The following is a 23,527-nucleotide window of genomic DNA, read 5'->3' on the forward strand; positions in this document are numbered from 1 at the left end:
GCGCCATCTGTGAGGAATAAAAATATTATCATTTACCAAGAGAAGGGAGAGGAGAGTTTTTCCCCTCCTTCCTCCATCTGCTACTGAAAATTGCCTCCCAGGATTCATCTCCGGTTCTTTTTTCCCTGTAGAGTCAGCCTGTGGAAGGTTTGTAAGTGACTGAATGTATAGAAAGTGTTTAATGTAGTTCCGAACACATAGGGTGCACTTGGGTGTCAACAAGTAGATGATGATGATGGTGGTGATGGTGATAATGCCGATGAGGGCACTGGAAAATGTCGAGTGAGAAGTGCAGACACCTGACGGCCTCCTTTCTGCGCACTTGGCTTACTTTGAGCAGTGGAGTTCAAGGTCAAAGCTTGTGACGGTTCTGTCTCAAAGAAAGAATAATTAAGTTTTAGAGCCCTTGAAGACTTTTGTCTTGTTTAGCCAGCTAACGAGACCTCAGGTCATAGCACTAATGAGACCACGGGACCTTTGTGCCAGGAGTTGGGGTCTCCTGGTAACCTTGGGCTCACTTCAAACCAAACCTCCCTCTGTGCCTTGAATACACCTTCTTTCTTTTCCCATTCCTGTATTGTTTTTCCTTTCTGTTAAAATTAATAGGTGCTCCATATATATTATATATATATATAAAATTAAACAAAGCAGAGTCCCCTTCTCACACTGACCACGCCCATCCCAGTTCCCCGAGGTCACTGCCATTACGGTTTGGTATAACTGTGGATCTTTCCAGACCTTTTTCTGTGCATCTACAGACCCGTTATCTGTACGCTCCCATGAGCGTGCATGCACACACCATAGCACACATTAGTTTTTGTGCTTTTTACCAGTGAGAGATTCTGCATGTCCACGGAGTGTTTTTCCACATTAAGTGGAGTTAAAGATTAAGATATACTAGATATCTTGGAGGATTTTTTGTTATATCAGTGAATGTAAATCCATTTCCTCATTAAAATTTTTTTTCTAAATGTTTATTTATTTTTGAGAGAGGCAGAGCGTGATTGGGTGAGGGGCAAAGAGAGAGGGAGACACAGAATCTGAAGCAGGCTCCAGGCTCTGAGCTGTCAGCACAGAGCCCGACACAGGGCTTGAACCCATGAACTTAAGATCATGCCCTGAGCTGAAGTCGGATGCTTAAATGACTGAGCCACCCAGGCGCCCCCATTTCCTCATTTTAAATTCAACCATTTCCCTATTTTTCATGGCCACTTATTTTCCTTCTGATTTCATGTTCTCATCAGAGGTGCTTCAGTGAGTGTGCTTCTGAATCTCTGTTCCCACAGCACCCTCCTTTTCCTTTGGGGTCCCCTGCCTCATCCCAAAGGCCTGGAATAACTCACAGTGCTCGTGGTAAATAGGCATAACCAAGGATACTGTCTCCAGGCAAGAAAGAAGGGTCTCATGCATTTATGAGAATCTTGTGACTGTCCAATGTAGTCAATTCTGGCTTTGACAATGACGTTTTGTTTTCATGTTTTAGAAGATTGCCGTGAGATGTGGCTATGCGCGTGCTCAGTCACCATGAGTGCAAAATGCAGTGAATGCTGTGTGCTTTCAACTAATGTGAGCGCTGCTTGAACAAGGAGATTCTGTTAATAACGAACGAGTTACTAAAAATCTCTAATCACTTAGCCATCGCTTTAGATGCCACCACATTCGATTGATTCGCCTTAGTTAATTTTTTAAAATCTTATTTATTTTGAGTAACAGAGAACATGAGAGCTGGGGAAGGGCAGATGGACAGAGAGAGAGAATCTCAGAGGCTCGGAGTGTCAGCACAGAGCCAGACCCAGGGCTCGATCCCACAAACAATGAGATCATGATCTGATCTGAAATCAAGAGTTGGATGCTTAACTGACTGAGCCACCCAGGCGCCTGGCGTTAGTTTTTTAAATGGACTAAATTTTTAAAAGTAATTTCTATGCCCAGCGTGGGGCTGGAACTCATGACCCTGAGATCAGTAGTTGCACACTCTACTGACTGAGCCACCAGGCACCCCTAAATGGACTCTGTTTTTGAGCAGTTTAGGCTTGTAGCAAACTGAACGAAAAGGAGAATTCTCCTCTCCCTTGTGCCTCCTCCATCCTGGTTCTCCTTTCGCTAATAACTTGCATTAGCATGGGGCGTTTGTCACAGTTGATGAGCCCATCTCGGTCTGTTGTTGTTATTTTTTTATGTTTATTTATTTTGAGAGAGAGAGAGAGCATGCATGAATATGAGTGGCAGAAGGGCAGAGAGAGAGAGAGAGAGAACCCCAAGCAGACTCCATGCTGACAGCACAGAGCCTGACGCAGGGCTCAAACTCACGAACGGTAAGACGGTGGCCTGAGCGGAGTCAGATGCCGACCCCACTGAGCCCCCGTCTTTACCATTTCAAGTATACAGCGTAGTAGTAAGTACCTTCCCACTGCGGTGCAGCCAGTGCCTGGAACTCACCTTGCAAAACCCAAACTCCCTACCCATTAAACAACAACTCCCTATTCCCCAGCCCAGCCCCTGGCAACCGCCATCCTACTTTCTGTCTCTATGGATCTGACTCCTCTAGGGACTTCCCGTAATTGGAACCATCCAGTATTTGTTTTGTTGTGACAGGTGGATCTCACTTACACGACGTCCTCAAGGTTTATCCCTGTTGTAGAGTATGTCAGACCTCCTTCCTTTTGAACACTGAATAATATTCATATTTTGTTTATCCATTCATCAATCAAGGGACACTTGGGTGGCCTCTACTTTTTGCTTTTTTCTTTTTTTAACGTTTATTTATTTTTGAGAGAGAAAGACAGAGTACGAGCCAGGGAGGGGTGGAGAAAGAGAGGGAGACACAGGATCTGAAGCAGGCTCCAAGTTCTGAGCTGTTAGCACAGAGCCCGATGGGGCTCGAACTCACGGACTGTAAGATCATGACCTGAGCTAAAGTGAGCGCTTAGCCAACAGAGCCACCCAGGTGCCCCTACCTTTCTGCTTTTGTGAAGGATGCTGCCGTGAACTTGGGTGTACGAATGTTTCTTTGAGACCCTGCTTTCAGTTCTTTGAGGTGTACCAGCAGAAGTGTGATTGCTGCATTATACGGTAATTTTGTTTTCAGGTTTTTGAGGAATCCCCGTCGCGTTTCCATGGCAGCTGTGCTATTTCACATTCCCACCAAGAGTGCACCATGCTTCCAGTTCCTCTCCGTCCTTGTGGAATTTACCCTTAAACATTTTTTTAAGTTTATTTATTTATTTTGAGACAGCGAGCAAGCAGGGTAGGGTCAGAGAGAGAAAGAGGGAGAGAGAGAATCCCAAGCAGGCTTTGCACCTGCAGGGTTATCAAACCCACGACAAACTGTGAGATCGTGACCTGAGCCAAAATCAAGAGTTGGACACTTAACCAACTGAGCCACTCAGGTGCACCAGAATTTACCTTGTAAGGTGTACAATTCATTAGTTTTTAGCCTGTTCACAAGGGTGTGCAACCATTGCCACTGTGTAATTCCAGAACATTTTCATCCCCCACAAAAGAAGTCCATCCCTCTAATGGTCACTCTCTGCCCCCTCTTCCAGCCCCCCACAGCCACTCCTCTATTTTCTGTCTCTGCGGGTGGAATCACACACTCTGTGTCTGGCCTCTTTCACGCAGTGCCATGACTTCAAGGGTTCTCCACACGGTAGCATGTGGCTGAGGACTTTCTTGGAGCAATTCCACTTCTTCGGACCTGATGGTGTGAAATCTGCCCCCTCCAGAGGCTGGGCCAGGAGCGCCTGGCGTCACAGCTCTGGGCTGGGCACGGTGTTATCTTGCTGGTTTTACCTTTGTCTTCCAGACCTTGACTTGGTCCTTCGGCTGGAACAGTTCTCTTCCCGTTTACTACATTCGAGACGAAAACCAGAGAGTTCTTCTGTACGTCCGTGCTCACACAGCAGTCATCCACAACGTTTTCAAGAATAATCAGCACCATCTTCAGGTACGCAAGAGTTTTTGTGTTCTGTTTTTTGTTTTATTACAAGTAAGAGAGGTTTTCTTTCACTAGAATATAGCCTTTTGTTTTTTATTGTAAGGGCTGACTTCATTATATATCACTATCATGTTTTCCGGACTCTGTTTTGAACTATAGCAAATCTTGTCTTTAGAAACACATTTTATTACTCATTGTCTCTCTGATCCTATTCAGAATCAATTAACAAATAGCAATTGATTTTAATCCTATAGCCACAAGAACTTAAAGCATCTGGGGTTTTTCTGGTGGTTTTGCATTACCCTAAAAATGCGGTCAGGCTAGGTCATGTTGTCGCCACTGATCCAGGGGGAACGCAAAAGGCTTCAGCAGGGATTCCAACCCTTTGCAGGTTGAAAAGAGCATTCACTGATCTTCATAATCATGCTGAGAAGTGGGTGTTAATATCCCCATTTTACAGAAGAACAAAACTGAGGCTCAGAGCAGGTTAACTGACTTGCCTGAGTGCACGTGAAGCCAAGACTTGAATACAGTCCCCTGACCCGGAAGTATTGAGTAGGTTGGTTGTCGTCCTGTCCCTTCCTGCCTTGAGCACCTTCCTTTATTTTCAGTGCCCCCTGTGCCTGCTTGAGTGTCCCACATGCCTACCCCCCCCCCGCTTCCTCCATTCCTGACATTTTCATCATTTACCTAACCAAATGTCCTCTTTTCTTAGACTTTTCTGACTCTCCACTCATTAACCGGGTGAAGAGTTCACTGTTACCCTTTTCAGCGGACATGTATTTTAATGAGGACCTTCCTTAATCAATATCTAGGTCAAAAACATCATAAAGGATTTTTCCAAAAGCCCATTGTGCCAGGGATCCAAACCACGTGGGTGCAGCTGGAGGCAGTTGCTCTCTAGAAGTCCAGAAACACACGCAAAACCAGCCAGCACCCCTCCGCGCAACCCAGCTGAGTGTGTGGCGCTGAGCACAGTGGTGACGGCACAGGGAGGAGGGAGAGTCAGGAGGCAGCAGGAACGAGCAGGTGTCCAGCCCCACTCAGAGGGAGCTGGCCGTGAGTGGCCTTGACCATCCATTCATTCATTCATTCATTCCACAGGTATTTCTCATAACGTCCACGTTTCAGATTCTGGGTCCGTAGTCATGAGCAAAACAGATCCAGTCTCCTACCTCGCGGAGCTTACTTTCTCATAAATATGTAATTACGGATTATAACAAGCCCTCCAAAGGAAATGTGCGAATGCTGTAGGGGATAGGTCAAGAGTGAGAGCCGGACCTCAGGCTGGGTCGGCTGGGAGTGCAGACCTGCCCTTGAGGCCAAGATCTGACTGATGAGAATGAGCCAACCAGGGACAGGTTGGGGAGGAAATTTTAGACTGAGTTTGCGGGCCTGGGCGTGGGGCCCAGAAAGGAGGCCTGTATGGCTGGTGCAGAGTGAGCAAGGGGAGACGAAGAAGGGAGGAAACAGGCTATTTCCTGGCAGAGAGCACTACCATTTTGTCTGTGTTTCCAGAAGATTCCAGCTACTGGGAAAGGGTTGTAGGGAGCTAGAAATTAAAGCAGGTAGACCAGTGAAGAGCCTTTTTCTGCAGAGCTGTGCAGTGACCCGATGTGGACACTGAGGGAGATGAGGTCAGCAGGGAGGTTCCGGCAGACAGGGCAGAACCCCAACATTTATTCTCAACCTGGGTTAAGAGTCGGGGACATGCCTACACCCGTAGGAAGCCCCTATTCTTGTGGGGGGTGGGGGTTATCTTGGCGTTTTGAGGGGGAGAAAATGTGGACCCGCCTGGCTATGGAGAAAGACCAGGGAAAGCCAGTGGGCATGGAATTTTCGGCCAGATGATCCTGGAGGGGGAGCTCCGGTCTCTCTCTGGGGCCCCAGCCACTCCTACCAGTGCCAAGCCTGAGCCGTGTCCTTGACGTTTCAAAGCATTTTCTCTCCATTTCTGCAGGGCCACTCCAACGTGATCTCCTGCCTCTGCGTCAGTGAAGATAGGCGGTGGATTGCCACGGCCGACAAAGGGCCCAGCTGCCTGATAATTATATGGGACTCCCTTACCGGGTAGGCTTGGCACTGTCGTGCTTTCCCTGCTTAGTGTTGTGCGTCCACCCCGGGGCCCAGGACGGACGAGCAACGCCGGCCTGGGCGTGCAGAAGCCAGTGATGGGAGGGAGGCAGGGTGAGGGGCGAAGCGGCCTGGAAGAGGCCGGCCATCTTGTTGCCTTGAGTGACGTTACCTTGGTGAATTTCCCATTCACAATTCTTGGCTCTTGAGGCCCAGAAACTTCATTTGGCGGCGTCCCAGAGCAGACGGGGCTGAGGGAGGTTGACTCACACAAACCCAGCTCGGCGGCCCCGAGACGTGAAGGGACCTTCCCCAAGGAGGAGGCTAATGTTACCTTGGAGGCTAATGTTACCTTCTGCTCTGGTGTCCTTGGGCTGCTCTCAGAAGTCGCCACATGCAGAGGGGCCTAAATGACAGCAAGTTGTTCTCTCACAGTTCACGAGGCCAGAAGTGTGAAATCAGGGTGCCTGCGGGGCTGGTACCTTCTGGGGCTCCCCTCCCAGCTGCCGCTGGTGGCTGGCGGTCTTACTGGTAGACTGATCGCTCTAGTCGCTGCCTCTGTCTTCACACGGCATTTTCCCCTGCGTGTCTCTCCGTGTCCCTCTTCTGGGAGCTCAGCAGTCATTGAATGTAAGGTCCCTCCTAATGCAGTAGGACCTCCTCTGAACAAACGACATCTGCTGAGACCCGATCCCCACACAACACTCAGAGTCTCAGGTTCTGGGTGGATGTGACCCTTCAACCCACCACACTTCCCTCACACGACTGTCGTGGAGACCAGTAGACACACTACCTGGCCCGTGACAGATGGCTTGTATGTGAGTTTTCTTTTTTAGTTCCTGGTCCTAGAGGCAGAGAGCGATGCTGGATTAGTTGACAAGATTGTAAAGCCCTGGTCAGGTTAGGGGGTGACATCGGGCTGGACGAGTCCAGTGGGGCTAGATTAGGAAGGAGGTGTGTTTAATGCTCTCGAGTGTTCTGGAAAGTTATACTGGATCTTCAAAGACACAGGTCCCCCAGGTGACCAGTGACCCGCATAGGACCATGTTACCTAATCCTGGTCCTCATCTTAGGGACGTCTCCGTGGCATTTGCACTCTTCATTTCCTTGGCTTCTCTGATGCCACGCCTCCGGGTTCTCATCCGACTTACCTCCTCTTCCTCCTCAGACTCTCCTGAGTCTCGCCTCCTCTGGTCTTTCCTTAACTGTGGCCTGAGGAGGCGTTGGTATTCTTCCAACCAGGACAGAGCAGACCTGGGGCTGGAAGCCACCCGTCTTCATCTCAATAGCGCCCCAATATTGAGGCACCCGCGTGGCTCAGTCAGATAAGTGTCCGTCCGGCTTCGGCTCGTGTCATGATCTTGGGGTTTGTGAGTTTGAGCCCTGCATCAGGCCATCTGCTGTCAACGCAGAGCCCACTTCAGATCCTCTGTCCTCCTCTCCCCCTGACCCTCCCCCGCCATCCCTCTCTCTCAAAAATAAATAAACATCAAAAAAAAAAATAACCACCTTAATACTTACTGTTTTCCCTGATGAGGAAGGTGCTGGAGAACGTTCCATCTGGACGTCCCGTGGAATCTCCTGCTAAAATGTCCCCAAGCCTGATGGCATCCCTTCCTAGGTGCCTTCCGAACCCAGCCCTGTAGCCGCACCCCCCACCTGGTGTCCTCCCCTGCAGCCTCACGCCTGGACCCTGATTGTGTTCTATCGTAGCAAAGTATACATAACATAAAATGGACCATCTTCATGATTTTTAAGTGTATAATTCAGTGGCGTTAATTGCATTCACGGTATTATGCAACCTCACCACTGTTTCCAGAACATTTTCATCACCCCCCCAAACCAGAAACTGTGCAGGGGAGCCCCCCCTTCCCTCCCCCTGCTGTCCCCGATCTCCTTCTGTCTCCGTAGACTTGCCTGTTGCTGTTCGCGTTGGTGGAATCGTACGTGGCTTTTCGTGCGCCTTCTCTCCTTCAGCTTGTTCCCAGGGTGGTTCTGTGCGGCGGCTTGAGCCACTGCGTCCTTTCTTCTGCTGGCTGCTTATCTGTTCATCTGTTGAGTTTAAAAAATCTATTTATATTTTTTAGATGTTTATTTATATTTGTGAGAAGGGGGGGAATGAGCGAGTGAGCAGGGGAGGGACAGAGAGAGAAAGCGCAAGAGAATCTCAAGTAGGCTCCACACTGTCAGCACAGAGCCCAGTACGAGGCTTGAACTCATGAACCATGAGGTCATGACCTGAATCAAAATCAAAAGTTGGACACAATGGACTGAGCTACCCTGGAGCTGCCTAAAAATCATTTTATCAAAATTTTTAAATGTTTATTTATTTTTGAGAGAGACAGACAGAGTGGGGGAGAGGCATTAGTGGGTGAGGGGCAGGGAGAGGGAGACAGAATCCGAAGCAGGCTCCAGGGTCCGAGCTGTCAGCACAGAGCCCGATCTAGGGCTCAAACTCACGAACTGTGAGATCATGACCTGAGCCACAGACACCCCAACTGACTGAGCCACCCAGGCTCAATGAAAAAAATCATTTTAATTGAGAGCTAACATGTCCTTTGGCTCCGTCTCTGATCTTAGTCCTCTTCCCACAGGTAGTCAGTTTGGTGTATTTCCTTCCAGGACATTTGCTGTCGTCTTATATACAAACTTAGGCATATCATCATGTGCCATCATGTGGTTTTTCTCCACAGCATATTTTAAAAAGTTTATTTGTTTATTTATTTATTTTGAGAGAGAGAGAGAGAGAGAGAGAGAGAAAACATGCACAAGTGGGAGAGGGGCAGAGGACGAGGAGGCAGAGAATCCCAAGCTGACAGCAGAGTCTGACATGGGGCTCGAACTCATGAACCGTGACATCATGACCTGAGCCAAAGTTAAGAGTCGGATGCTTAACCCACTGAGCCTCCCAGGCGCCCCCCAACTTTTTTTTTTTTTTTTAGAGAGATAGCATGAGCTGCAGAGAGGGGGGCAGAGGGAGAAAGAGAAAGAGAGAGAGAGTTTTAAGGAGGCTCTAAGCTCAGTGTGGAATCAGACATGGGGCTCAGTCCCACGACCCTGGGATCGTATCAAAAGTCAGATGCTCAACCCCCCGAGCCACTCAGGTGCCAGCTCCATAGCAGGCCGGGCGTGATCTTTTCCCAAACCCACAGTCTGCTTGTGTTTCTCACCTGCTTAAACCCATTCGGAGGCTGCCCCTTGCCAACCCAGCCCGTGTCACAGGGAATACGCGCCCTGGGGCACAGCCATGGGAACACGTCCCCCAGAAAGTGAAATTCCCCGTCTGCGTGACGAGCTGTCATCTGTGGCTGTCACATCCTTTCCGCTGCAAGTACTGGGACATCCGACTTAACACATGAGGGAGCGTTACTGTCAGAGTCTGCAGCAGGTAAGCGGGCCCCTCAGGTGTGCGTCCCTCATAGCCCCCCTTGCCCGGGCACCGCTGGGCCCCTTAGAGAGTGTTTCTTCTTTGCTTTTCTCTTGCTTGTAGACCTGTCTCCCCCACTAGACTGGGGGGGACTCTGGCAGCGATTTCCCCCCCAATTACAAAGTAAAGCTCACCTGCGGTTACCAATTCAATATGTCGATATGAGTTTTATGATATAGTAAATGATGACTTTGGGGCCCAGAAAAGATTATTTGGTTTTAGAATTAATATTCACTTTATTAAAGTTATAAACTAAAACCCACAGTTTTTCCTTAAGCTGTTTGTTCAACTTACAAATCTTAACTCTTTTTATAAATCTAGCACATTTTTGCAACTGCCTTCAAGGGGATTTTGATTAATGTTTGGCCCCAACTCACAAATCTGATTATTAACTCCTTTTAAGCATTTTAAAACTGCACTTAGAAATTGACTATATTTGGTTTTATCTTTAAGTTCTTTAGTAGTCTGATTAAAAAAAACTAACCCTTCACCCATACTTAAGTAATTCTTGTAAATCTAATAAATTAGACATAGCAATGGCAAATTTTAAGTTCTCGTAAGTATTCTAATATTGTTTGTAAACCCAGTGCGATTTGAATTTGAAATCATAAGTCTAAATCAACGACAGACCTTGAATTAGAATCACAAATCTAATCCGTCAGAGCCTCTGAGACGTTAGGTTCTCTTAAACATCACTGTGCCTAAACAGACCGCCCAGGCTCTCTAAGCAGAGACGTTGTGGTGCTGGCCCAGCGGACAGCCCTGCTCCAGCCTGGGTTCTCAACGCCTGCAGGGATGAGACGCGTTTCCCCCCAAGGGCGTCGCGCTGGCGTTTGTAGTGACTTGGGGACTGCCTGCCCTCGTGAATTTGGCGGGGGGGGGGGAGGACTTCCCGGCGACAGGGACCCGGCCAGGTCCTCAGCTGGGGCAGAGACCTGGTCTCAGCCAGTTGGGGCCCCCGAAGGGCAAGGCTGTGTAATGAAAAACAATAGGAGCCATCCGTCCCCTGTCCCTGTCACTTCCAGGGCAAGTCAGGGCCGCCCTCCCCTCACACCTCTGCCATCCTTGCTTCTCTGTCTCCTGCCTTTCTCTGGCTCTCAGATGTTAGTGACGGGCCTCCTTCGTCTTGCCGGTGACTCAGTACAGAAGTGAGTGACAAACAGCAAACCGAAGTCCCTCCGCACCCAAGCCCAGCTCCAGAGTCCCCCTTGCTTGGTTTGGAGTCCATTCCTCCAGACTCTCCTATGCACGTAAACGCACGCACACTCTCCCCCACTCAGGACGACGCTCTGTGTACTGTTTCGCAATTTGCTTTTTTCACAAAATTTGGACACCTTCCCACCTCTATCTCCTTCTTTTTAAAAGTAGCATAGTTTTTCCTTATGCCGTTATGTCATAATATACTTTTAATTTATTTTATTTTTGTATTTTATTTATTTTTAAGTTTATTTATTTTGAGCGAGAGAGCATGAGCAGGGGAGGGGCAGACAGAGAGAGGGAATCCCAAGCAGGCTCCTCACTGTCGGCACAGAGCCCCATGTGGGTCTTGAGCTCACGCACTGTGCGATCATGACCTGAGCCGAAATCAAGAGTCAGAAGCTTAACCGACTGAGCCACCAGGCGCACCACCTGTCATAATAGTTTTAAACAATTTCCACATCCGTGGATATTGGTGGTGTTTCCAGACTGGTTTCTTTTTTTTTTTTTTTGCCATTAAAGCAGAGCCACGGTGACTATGAGATTATCTCTGTTTACTTTTGCTATTATTTTTCTGGAAAAAAGTCCTAGTGGGGGAATTGTTGGGTCATAGGGCATATCCATTTAAAATTTTGATAGATGCAGTGAAACTGCTGTCCAGAAAGCCTGTGCTGGTTTACACTCCCACTCGCGGTGCGGGGCGGGCAGCGGTGTGGAGCACGCTCGTTTTCCTGGGAGCCCGGGATTGTCCTAGGTATCTTTTTCCAGTTTTCCATCCTTTGTGCCGGGCACAGAATCAGCATTCAATGACCACTGACAGACTTCATTAAAAGAGCACATCACACATTTACAAGATAACGAGTCAGTTTTACTTACTTTTTTTTTAATGGTTGTTTTTTTCTTTTGAGAGAGAGACAGAGTATGAGTGGGGGAGGGCACAGAGAGAGGGAGACATAGAATCCGAAGCAGGCTCCAGGCTCTGAGCTGTCAGCCCAACGTGGGGCTCGAACTCATAAGCTATGAGATCATGACCTGAGCTAAAGTCAGATGCTTAACCGACTGAGCCACCCAGGCACCTCTGTTTACTTATTTTTTTTACTTGAGGTAAAATTCACATAATGTAAAAGTAACTCTTATTTTTTTACGTTATTTTTTATTTTATTTTAGAGAGAGAGCACGCACTTTGGGAAGAGGGGCAGAGGGAGAGAGAGAATCTTTAGCAGGTTCCACATTCAGCTCAGAGCCTGTTGTGAGGCTCAGTTCCACACCCTGGGATTATGACTTGAGCCAAAGTCAAGAGTTGAATGCTCAAGTGAGTCACCTAGACGCGCCTTAAGTGAACCGCTTTAAAGTGTGCCAATCCAGGGGTGCTGGGTGGCTCAGTCGGTTAAGCATCTGACTTGGGCTCAGGTCATGATCTGATAGTTCGTTGAGTTTGAGCCCCGCGTCAGGCTCTGTGCTGACAGCTCAGAGCCTGGAGCCTGCTTGGGATTCTGTGTCTCCCTCTCTTCTGCCCCTCCCTTGCTCACTCTCTGTCTTTCTCTCTCAAAAAAAAAAACGAACATAAAACAAAATTTAAAGCGTGCCATCCACTGGCCTTTAGTACATGTAGAATGTTGTGCTCCCACCACCTGTATCTAGTTCCAAAATATTTCTGCCTCCAACAAAAGGAAGCCCGGTCCCCCTCTCCCCCAGCCCCCAGCAGCCACCAGTCTGCTTTCTGCCCCTCTGGATTTTCTAATTCTGGACATTTCTTATTGACGGACTTATGCAGTACATGGTCTTTGTGGCCAGCTTCTGTCACTTCGCGCGATGTTTTCAGGGCTCACTCACAGAACACGGCCTGTGAAGCGCACCAGGGCTTTCTATGGCCGAGGCACTGTCCGCTGCATGCCTGGACCACAGTTTGTTTCTCCACAGCGGTTATGCTTTTGAAGTGAGTCCCCCTGGGAAGCAAGGCAGACCTCAGCAAATGCTCATTCCCCAGGCCTGTTTTGCAGCATTCCTGTGCACACAATATTTGACAGCTGCCCGGAAGGCAACGGCATTGGGGCCATCGCCATCACCCCGGACGCCAAGTATCTGGCCACCATCTCAGATGCGGAAATCCAGGTGCAGGGCCCTGCGGGTCGGCCTCAGCAGGCGGGCTGGCTGTTGAGTGTATCCCGGGGGGTGGCTCTGCGCAGGCCACAGGGCAGCTGTGACGCTCCGTGACCAGACTCCATGGCACCTTGTCAGGGGCTCTCTGCCTGTGGCTCGGCTCAGAGCGCCGTCCTCAGTTAACCGAGGTTACAGGGTTGCCAGAGAGGCGTGGGTACCTCTTCAGGAACTTTCTCATTCTCCTCTGCTGTTACTCACAGAAAGTGTGCATCTGGAGGTGGACTTCAGCAGTGGAAACGCCGGCGTGTACCCTTGACCTTCCCAAAGAATATGGGTTTCAGGTGAGCTCGATTCGAGGCTGTAAAGCTCTGCTCGCAGGGACGCTGAGCCCAGGTCAGAACCCACTTTCTGTTTTACCAGAGTTTTGTTACGGGGCGCGAGAGGTTGTACAAAAACAACCAAACAAACCACTTGCATCTCCACGATCTCGTTTTATTTTTGATGATAGTGGCAATAGTTTTTTGAGCACTTGTTACGTGCCAGGTTCTGCTAAATCTTTACACGCGATCCATGCGAACATGCTGGGAAGGAGTTACTATTTTAGTAACGTTGGTGGAATGCTACTCTTAATTGTTAGATAATTTGTCTGAAGTCACCAGCGAGCACCCTTTCTTATTCCAGAGGCGTGCTCTGAGCTGCTCTTCATGTCGGGAGGTTATTATTAGTCTCTGTTTGCTTGAAGTGACTTGCCGAGGACACCCACGAAGTTTACCCCGGCGTTCTGCATTGTCTTACTCATACTTCCACCCTTTGGCCATCACACGCTTGCTGAGCGCCTGCTAGGCTCCAGACACTGCACGTTGTGCACCCGGCTCGCCAGGCCTGGGACCTGGTCACAGGGGCTGGGTGACCGGGCTCTGCCAGGCACGCAGCACGCTGCCGCTTTATGTCTGTTTCTCTCCTTCCGACCCCCAACTTTCCTCCGCTTTCCTGAAAAAAGTTTCCGTAGAGGTTTTCTAAGCTGAACTGATAGATTGGGTGGCTGCCACCCATGTGTGGGTTTCTGTTTTGCTGTAAAAAAAACGCCTCTGGGATTTTGACAGAGATTGCGTCGAGTCTGTAGATCACTTTGGAACGTTATTGGTCTCTGAACAATCCAGTGGCACAAGATGTCTTCCTGTTTATTTATGTCTTCTTGAATCTCCTTCAGCAGTCTTTTATAGTTTGTAGTGTACAAATCTTACACCTCACTTTATTCCGAAGTGTTTTTATACCATTATAAGTGGATCCATTTTATTAAAAAAATTTTTTAATGTTTATTTATTTTTGAGAGAGAGAGACAGACAGAGCATTAATGGGGGTGGGGGAGGGACAGAGAGAGAGAGGGAGACACAGAATCCGAAGCAGACTCCAGGCTCTGAGCTGTCAGCAAAGAGCCTGATGCAGGGCTTGAACCCATAGACTGCGAGATCATGACCTGAGCCGAAGTCAGGCACTTAGCTGACTGAGCCGCCCAGGTGCCCCAGTGGATCCATTTTCTTACTTTCCCTCTCAGATTGCTCGTTGCTAGTGCTGTATATAGAAACTCAATGATTTTTGTGTGCCGATTTTGTGTCCTGAAACTTTGCTGAATGCTTGTGGCTACTTAAGTTTAGGTCGATTAAAATGAAATAAAACTAAATTCATTTCCCCAGTGTCACTACATTTCAAGTGCTCATTAGCCACTTTGTGGCTAGTGGCTGCCGCTTTTGACAGCACAGATTCTCGAACATCGCCGTCATAAGGGAAGTTCCAACGGACAGCCGTGCAGACGCCCCAGGCGGTATGGACTCCGGGTCCGCCCTGGCAGCCTGGCCGTGGCTGGAGCCACTCAACCCAGCTGATTCCTTGTATTTGGCCTTGGGTCACAGGTGTGGAGCGGGCTCCCAACACCGCCTGGCTGTCCCAGTAGGCTGTCGTTTTTGTTTCTAGAGACAACAGTCTCACATCTCCTCCTCCTACCTCCCTGGTCCATCCTCTTTCCTCCCAGCTGCTGATTTCTTTCATATTTCATCGAGAAACTGGAGCCACGGGATGCAAACACTGGCCTGCTCTGACCCCCAGGCCTATGACCTGCCTCCAACCTCCCACCCTCTCTTATCCCTCCCTGATTGTAAGAGAGCCCAGTGCACTGGGTCCTCGCGGGCCCTCCCCTGCAGAGATCCGCCCCCCCCACCGGGCTGTTACCCCCTCAGCCAACACACGCTCTGTCTCCCCCTCCACGCCCTCTGCGCCTCTTCAGGGTAAAACGTCTGAGAATAGCTGTCTGCACTTGCTTTCTAACTTCGTTATCTATTTGTGCCCCAAATATTTGATCTCTGTATATTTTCGTTGCTAAAGAAGGCATCCATGCAAAATGTGTACATTTTAAGGACGAAAACAAAATGTACCTGTGTGCTCACTGCTAGGTCAAGTAAGAGGACATCATCCCAACCCTGCGAGTCCCTTTGTCTCCTTCCCAAACCTCATCCCCAGCCTTGCTTCCTGAACGTGACTGGTGTCCCAGGGTTCGTGTTACACACTCCCTTGCTGGCCTTTGTGGTTCCCCCCCGGGAAGGTGCGTCTCCCTCCGCACTCTCCTATTTTGTCTCCCCTGTTTTTTTCAATTTTTTTAATTTTTTTATGTTTTTTATTTATTTTTGAGAGACAGAGAGAGACAGCATGAGCAGGGGAGGGCCAGAGAGAAAGGGACACAGAATCCGAAGCAGGCTCCAGGCTCTGAGCTAGCTGTCAGCACAGAACCCGACGCGGGGCTCGAACCCATGAACTGTGAGATCATGACCTGAACCGAAGCCGGAAGCCGGATGCTTAACCGACTGAGCCACCCAGGCGCACCTCCCCTGTTTTAGCTTGATGTATTTGGAATCATGACTGCCTCGTTCTCTCTGCCTTGTTTCTGCGGCTCATCCATGTTGAACATTGAGCTGGAAGTCATTAACTTTCACTGCTCTGTACTCTCTGCTTGTTTGAGTAGAACACGGCTTATCTATCATACGGTTGATGAACATTTTGGTGTTTTCCATCTGTCACCCGCCCACGGATCTACCAAAACTCTGCTTATCACAATCCCTGGTGCTTCCAAGTCAAGGAGCGCTTTTAAGTCCTCAGCTGCATCCCTCCCGGTGGGCATTTCCTGCTCTCTGGCTGGCCTTTCCCAGGCTCCTCTGCGGGCCCTTCCTCTTTCACTGCACACCTTCTATGTGTTGGTGGTCCCCGGGGTTTAGTTGTGGGTGCTCCTCTTGCTGCGCCTTCTTCCTGGGTGTTCTCATCCATTCCCATGACTCTTAAGTACTGTGTACCCGCAAGGTACGTCCTGAGGTCCTTCTTCCCTTCTGTTACCACGGCCACGACATCCACCTGTGAGACTGGAGCATCCTCCCCGCTGATTTGGGTTCACTCTCGACGCACTGCTACCAACCTTCCTATGGCAGCCAGAGCAGTAGTTTCCTTTTCTCTGCTCTTTTCTCCTTTTCTTTTCTTTTCTTTCTACATTTATTTATTTTTGAGAGACAGAGCGTGAGTGGGGAAGGGGCAAAGAGAGAGACACACAGAAACTGTAGCAGGCTCCAGGCTTTGAGTTGTCAGTACAGAACCTGATGCAGGGCTTGAACTTGCCAACCATGAGATCATGACCTGAGCCAAAGTCAGACGCTCAACCGACTGAGCCATCTAGGGGCCCCCAGAGTGGTAGTTCTTGAGCAAAACAAATTTTATCCCTCTCTTAAAATCTTCAGTGACTTCCCATTGTCATGGGAATAGACCTACGTCCCCTCCATCTGTCTCCCAACATCTACCCTTCGGTTTACTAATGTTTTATTAGTTTTCATGCCCTAGAATTGTATAGAAATGGACTCTTTGGTGGGGGGGGCTCTGGCTTCTTTCATTCAATTTTATTTTTGAGATTCATCTATGTTGTTGCATGTATCAACAATTTATTTCTTGATATTATTCTTTATGTGGCTTCTATCGTGTTAATGCTGAAGGGTCGTGTGTTGAATGGATGTGTCACAATCTGTTTATCTGTTCGCTGTTGAAAGGTGTTTGCGTTGTTTCCTGTCTGTGGCTGTTGAAAAAGAGCTGCATGAACTTTCACGCACAAGCCTTGTAGGGATACATGCTTTTATTTCTTTTGGTAATTATTTTTGAAGGCTGTTTTCCCAACTATAGGATTTTAGGGTGGTAGTTATCTTATTTCAATACTTTCAAGATCTTATTCCATTGTCTTCAGACTTACACCGTTTCTGCTGAGAAGTCAGCTGTCAGTTCTAATGTTCCTTCTTCTGAAAGTTATGTGTCTTTGTCCCTCTTCCCCTCTGGCTGCTCTTAAGATTTCCTGTTGGCCCTCAACAGGTTTTTGTGAGTTTTTTTGTAATTTTAAATAATATATTTAAAAAATTTAATGTTTAGTTTTGAGAGGGAGAGAGAGACAGAGACAGAATGTGAGTGGAAGAGGGCTGAAGTCAGATATTGAATCGACTGAACCATTCAGCTGCCTGGTTTTCAGCAATTTTTGATGATGTTGTAAGTGTGTATATGGGTATGTTGTTGCTTTTAAAAAGACACAAAAATTAGTGGCGCCTCGGTGGTTCAGTTGGTTAAGCATCTGACTTCAGTTCAGGTCATGAACTCACAGTTTGTGAGTTCAAGTGCCACATTGGCTTCTGTGCTGACAGCTCAGAGCCTGGAGGCTGCTTCGGATTCTGTGTCTCCCTCTCTCTCTGTGCCCCTCACATGCTCACACTCTGTCTCTCTCTCTCTTAAAAAAAAAAATAAATAAACATTAAAATAACAAAACAAAACCAGGGCTCCTGGCTGGCTTGGTTGGAAGAACATAAAACTCTTGATCTTGGGGCATGTGTTGGAGCCCCACATGGGGGCATAGAGATTTAAAAAAAAAAAAAAAGCCTTAAGACCCAAAACTTATCTTTCTGGGTTTTTTCAACTTGGAATGTCATGTCTTTCCTCAGTTTTGGAAATTTCTTCATATTGTCTTTTTAAACATCTACCACATTTTTTTCTTTTTTCTCTTTCTGGTGCTCCAATAATACATATATTAGATCTTTTCATTTTGTCATATATGCCTCTTCTTGTCTATGTTTTCTATTCTCTTGTGTTTTTATGCTTCAGTCTGGATACTTTGTCCTATAACTTGTCTTCTTTTTATACTGACGAATCATTTCTTTGGCTATATTTAATTTTCTGTTAAATTCTATTTTGAGGGTTTTTTTTAATGTTTATTTTTGCAAGAAAGAGAAAGTGGGGGAGGAGCAGAGAGAGAGGGAGACAGAGGACCTGAAGTGGGCTCTGCACTGCCAGCATAGAGCCCAGTGTGGTGCTCGAACTCATGAACTATGGGATCATGACCTGAGCCAAAGTCGGGTGCTTAACTGACTGAGCCACATAGGTGCCCCTATTTTGAGTTTTTTAAGAATCATTTTTTTCAGACCTAGAATTCCCATTTGATTCTTTTTAAAACTAGAGTTATCTGCTGAGATTTCCGATTTTGCCCTCTCCTTTCTTGTACATACTAGCCAGTGTGTTGATCCTATACCTGGATCTCCTGAGGGTCCCCTTGTGAGTGAGTGCTTGCCCCCCTTGCTTTTCAGTTATTTGGAAATGCCTCTTTCATTTGCCTGGTTATATTTCATCGACTGCCTAGCGCTGTGCTTTTTAGTATAGGAGTAATTTGAGGCTGGGGACGATAACTTTCGCTTCTTACTGGCATCTGGCAAAGTTAATCAGAGATGAACTTTGATTGATTGAATCAGAGATTGAGTGATCTGAGGTTGGTTTCCAGCCTTCGAGAGGTCTTGTCCATGCGCTTGCTTTCATCAGTTCTTTGCCACCCCTCCCCCGCAGGCCTTTGAGCTGTCCGGAAATCACTTCTCAAACATTGGCACTGGGCTTCTACATTCCTGGACTAGGCAAGGAATAGGAAATGGCAGGAACGGAACTTAAGATGTATTTCTTTCTTTCTTTTTTAATGTTTTTTTTTTTTTTGAAAGCGAGCCAGCAGGGGAGGGGCAGAGAGAGCAGGACAGAGGATCCAAAGCGGGCTCGGTGCCGACAGCAATAAGCCCGATGTGGGGCTCTAACTCAGGACCATGAGATCATGACCTGAGCTGAGGTTGGATGCTCAACTGACTGAGCCACCCAGGTGCCCCTAAGACATGTTTCTGGAACCTGCTTCCCAGGGCTGCCTGCTGCAGCCCCTCCCTCCCCTCCCCCCGCCCCTCCCCGGGCAGGACTTGTGCCTAAGTCTCCCCAGGGATTTCTGCTGTGTTGTTGCTATTTGTTTTAGTTCCTGCATTTCATGGTTTCCTCGCTTCCATAGTTGCTGCAGGGCTTTTTGGGAAGGGGGCCAGGCAGCCCGTGCTATTCAGTGCCTTGGCAGGAACCAGAAACTCCTTCCAGCATTTGGCATTCGTTCCAAGTTACCTTGTGGCCTTGTCAAATTTAGAAATCTGTATGCAGCAGTTTTTGTCCAAGAGGACACAGAGAAAAGGTTATTAGTGAATATTGTTCTACTTTTGCTCGCTCCAATTTACAGATGATGAATTATAATAAATAAGACTAAATAAGAAAGGGAACACATTTGAGACCATTAATTTTAACACTCAGTGTTTAAATTATATTCCTATTGCTTACAAAATACGGTGTCTTTTCTGTTTTATATTCCTATCCAGCTATTTATTATAATAAAATATTATTTAATTTTAACAGCTTAACCAGAGAGAAACAGAAAACTTACTGTAATGTAATGTACTTCCATACTTTATATTTCAGAAGTACCTTGCTTTTAATCCAACAAATAATAAAGAATTGGTGAGCAATAGCAAAACACAGGCAATATATTATTTGTGGGTAAGTAGAACTATTTTGTTTTGTCTTAAATATAGGGACAAGTATGTATTCATTCTGTAGTGCAGATATATTGGTACTGTAACAATATAGTATCTACTTAGGAAGAGATAAATATGTATTAAAATGTTTTGATTTCATTATATTTATTTTAGTCTCACTGGAAATTACTGTATTAAATGAGAGGCAGATCATTTAAATTTCATTTAATGTTTTTAGGTAATGAGGCAAATATTTATTTCAACGTACTTAACAGGTTTAAAATACAGGGTTTTTCAAGACCTTGGCTTTTAACAATAGGGATTAGCAAGCAGATCAGCAATATGTATACTGATACAGGGTGGAACCATGAGATGAAAAAAAAATCAAAAGCTAAAAATAAAATTACCATAGGACTCAGCAACTCCTAAATGCAAGAGAAAGTAAAACAGGCGTTCAAACAAACACTCATGTACAGATGTTCACAGTGGCAGCGTTATTGGCAATAACCAAGAGGTAGAAGCAAGCCAAATCCATCAGCTCAGGAATACAGAAACCAAATGTGGCAAATCCATACAACGGAATATAACTCAGCCATAAACAAGAAGGAGGTGCTGCCACCTGCAACAATGTGGATGACTCCCGAAGGCCTGATGCTAAATGAAAGGAGCCACGTGCTGTAGGGTTACACTGATAGGAAATGTCCAGGACGGGAGAATCCGTGAGACAGAGTGCACAGTGGTGCACGCGGGGCTGCTTAATGGAGAGGGGGAGGAGCTTCCTTTTGGGGTGATGAACGTGTCCTGGAACTAGACAGAGGTGATGGCTGCACAGCATTATTAACGTACTAACTGTATTAATGTACTAAATGGTAAATGGTTAATTTTATGTTATGTGAATTTTACCTCCGTTAAAAATGCAAAACAAAAACACCGATTGACTAAATCACTGATTTTCAGTGGTAGTCATTCCTTCCAGTATTTATTGTAGCTTTAATGCCTTACAAATGTAGAATTCAGATTTGCATTAACTCCCATTTAAAGTCTCAACATTTGTGGCATTTTTTTATGTACTTACTCTTCTGTCAGAATGTTTTTGGAGCTTCCTGGAGGCAGCCTGCCCTCTTACCTAAAGAGATTGCAAAGCTCTGACCCTTTTAGATGCATTTGTCTTGATTTTGTAGTTATATTAGTTCTTCTTTTGGAAACGCAGTCTTTTTTCAGTCATGACTGTTTTTTCTGTACTAACAGTATGAAGAGGGAGATACACTTGCTCACAGTGCCCCACGTTTAACAGAAAAGGTGAGTATGCCTGCTCCACTGTTATAGGTCAGATTTCGTGCCGAGTAAATATGTATGTATGGGCGTAGTCGCTTTGGGCGACTCTGTGTGTGTCTTGATATTAAACCACTGGGAAATCATTTGAATTTTTTACTTAGGTCCTTCACCGTATTGAATTGCCAGCTGAAAATAATGGACTGTTGTTCACCATAAAATATTATGGAAAAGATAGTTGATTACTCTGAGAAAATACCCAGAAAAGCCATGGCTTTCCTGACGTGTGCGCGCACGTGCATGTAAGATACAGAATGAAAATTAATTTGGAGTCATGTAACAAATAGTTGAACACAAGTGGATCCTTTTGAAGCTACCCAGTTTTCAGAGTAATAAAGCCTGATCCTGGGTATTTGGACGTTTAAGAACTGGGAGAAAGGCGGTGAAGCAGGGTTTGGAGAACACCGTTTGCCTCTCCTGCTCGCCTCCAGCTGCCCCAGTGGGGCAGAACCGGGATCCTGTCTCCTATGGCGTTTTCTGCATTCGACACCTATGTAATCTGCCCTTGGCGAGCCCCTTATGGTGTGTCTTCTGCTTCCCTTCTTCACTCTTATTATGATTTATAGAAACATTTTTTAAGAGGGCATGCCAAAAAAATACGAGATGGATGAATGCAAGGAGCGAATATCCTGTCTGCGAACTCTTTTTCATAAGTCAAAGTCATCTCATTGTTCATGGCCATTACGTTGCATCAAGTCTCTGCAGACCTCAGATAGTGAATACCAAGTCATCGCTCCTAGGAGAAATGCAGGGTTAGGTTCCTGCCAGCCTCCGGTCATCACATTTTTGTCAGCAGATAGATGCATAACCTTGTTTTATGTATGTTCTTGTTTAAAGAAACCATATTTAATATGTAATGTTGATTCATTAACTTTGACTCACAGCCAACAGCTCTGGAGCGCATGCCTGGGTGAAGGCTGTCTAACTCAGGTCCGTCCCCTGGGAGGCACATCGCAGCCTTCTTGCACGCAGGAACGCTAGACAGCATTTCAGTGTCTTGTTTGGGGCCAGTTTAAATCCTGAAATCACCAACAAATAGCACCTCAAAACCGCAAACAACGTGGCACTAAACAGACCACGAAAAGGACACTTGTTTACAATCTGAGAGCTGAACTAAGAAGGCAGAGCGTGTCCTTGGTCGACCTCGGCCAGGAGCGCGGACCTAGGGAGAGTCCAAGCGTTTGCTGCTCCGCATCTGCACGTCCACAAATGATCATTAGAAGTCCCACAGGATTGATTTGGGTTATAAATAAATTTCAGCGAGGAGGTAAATTTGCAAATGCAGCACCCACAAATGAGGACTGACTGTAGTTGGAAATGATGAAAATGCCTTGGAGTGAATCAGAGCTGCTCTTAGAAGGAACTTGATGCCCTTGCTTAACCAGCTCCTGTTTTCCTGACCCTTTTGTGTTCAAAGCGAAAGACGTAAACCGTAGGGTCTTCTCTTTGTAGTTGGAGAACCGGGCAGCAGACATGCTGCCCCGTCTTGCACGACAAAATACCGAGTTTCTTTGATTTGCTCATTGGCTAAACATTCACTGTGGGGCCTCACTCACTGCTCTGAGTTCCTTTGATACTTCACCTGTAAGACATCGCCTAAGAGAGCTGGCCTGGTGCCTTATTTCATGTAGCACACATTTCCTAAGAAGTCAGGGGCATTTCTGTACTGTACGGTACTTGATTTCTCCTGGTGGGAAAAAGGTTATAATTCTGAGACTGGGATAATTACTTCATGATATCTTACAACTGGAGCGTGCTCACAACAGACATGTCTGTTTATCAGTCTCTGAAACCCCGGTAAGAGAAGCTGGACAGGTATAAACAAGTGATTAACCACTCTTTCACTTGCTTTAAGCAAACAGTTTAATTAGCATAGTACATAACCCTTCACTTGGCCCCAAGCAAACCTTCAGTGGCTCAGAACTGCCCGCACCCCGGCAATCCACGGGGGAGAGATCTGTTAGCGGTTGTTTTGCTTAAATTTTATCTTTTTCCTACTGTATTTCAGGGTAATATTATAAAATGCCATATTGATAAATGCTTTGTTTTATATTTATTACCAACGGTAACTTATAATCTGTCATTTGAAATGCAGACATTCAACAAGCATGTGGGAGAATTGAGCCAGTCCGTGTTTCATCTGAATCTAACACAAATACTCTCAGCAACGATGGAGGGGAAGCTGGTGGTCTGGAACATACACCGCCCCGCGCCCTCTGCCTCCCCGGGCCGCCCTCACATCACACCGTGTAAACTGGTTCATTTGCAGAAGGAGGGCATCACCGTGCTTACTACAGTTGATAGGTAATTAACTTGACTAAAAAGTAGCTGTCAAGGATAACAAAAGTACTTTAAAACCCTTTTGGATATATACGTGTATTTTGTAGATGCATAGAATATTTCTGGGGAAATTCATTATTAACTGGGAACATTTGTTGCCCCTGAGGAAAAGAATGCAGACGTAGGATCGGGGTGCGGGTTAGGTTCACCTCTTTTTATAGTCTCATTTGTACTGATTGGTTTGCTCTTATTATTATTTTTTTAATCATGGGCATGTATTACTTTTAAAAATCCCTTTCT

At 46.7% G+C, this 23,527-nt stretch overlaps 1 protein-coding gene across 2 annotated transcripts in view; it reads left to right on the forward strand.

Moving 5' to 3' along the window:
• Positions 1-23,527, forward strand: part of WDR66 (WD repeat domain 66) — a 65,749-nt gene that overhangs the window by 3,053 nt on the left and 39,169 nt on the right. For both annotated transcript variants that reach the window (XM_029922339.1, XM_029922338.1), the window contains 7 exons: positions 3,806-3,946; positions 5,898-6,007; positions 12,635-12,746; positions 12,995-13,075; positions 19,560-19,637; positions 20,864-20,914; positions 23,043-23,251. In XM_029922339.1, the coding sequence (XP_029778199.1) occupies positions 3,806-3,946; positions 5,898-6,007; positions 12,635-12,746; positions 12,995-13,075; positions 19,560-19,637; positions 20,864-20,914; positions 23,043-23,251 (782 nt within the window). The remainder of the gene's footprint in view (positions 1-3,805; positions 3,947-5,897; positions 6,008-12,634; positions 12,747-12,994; positions 13,076-19,559; positions 19,638-20,863; positions 20,915-23,042; positions 23,252-23,527) is intronic.

This window comes from Suricata suricatta, chromosome 14 (genome assembly GCF_006229205.1).
Source record: "Suricata suricatta isolate VVHF042 chromosome 14, meerkat_22Aug2017_6uvM2_HiC, whole genome shotgun sequence".
NCBI lineage: Eukaryota > Metazoa > Chordata > Mammalia > Carnivora > Herpestidae > Suricata > Suricata suricatta.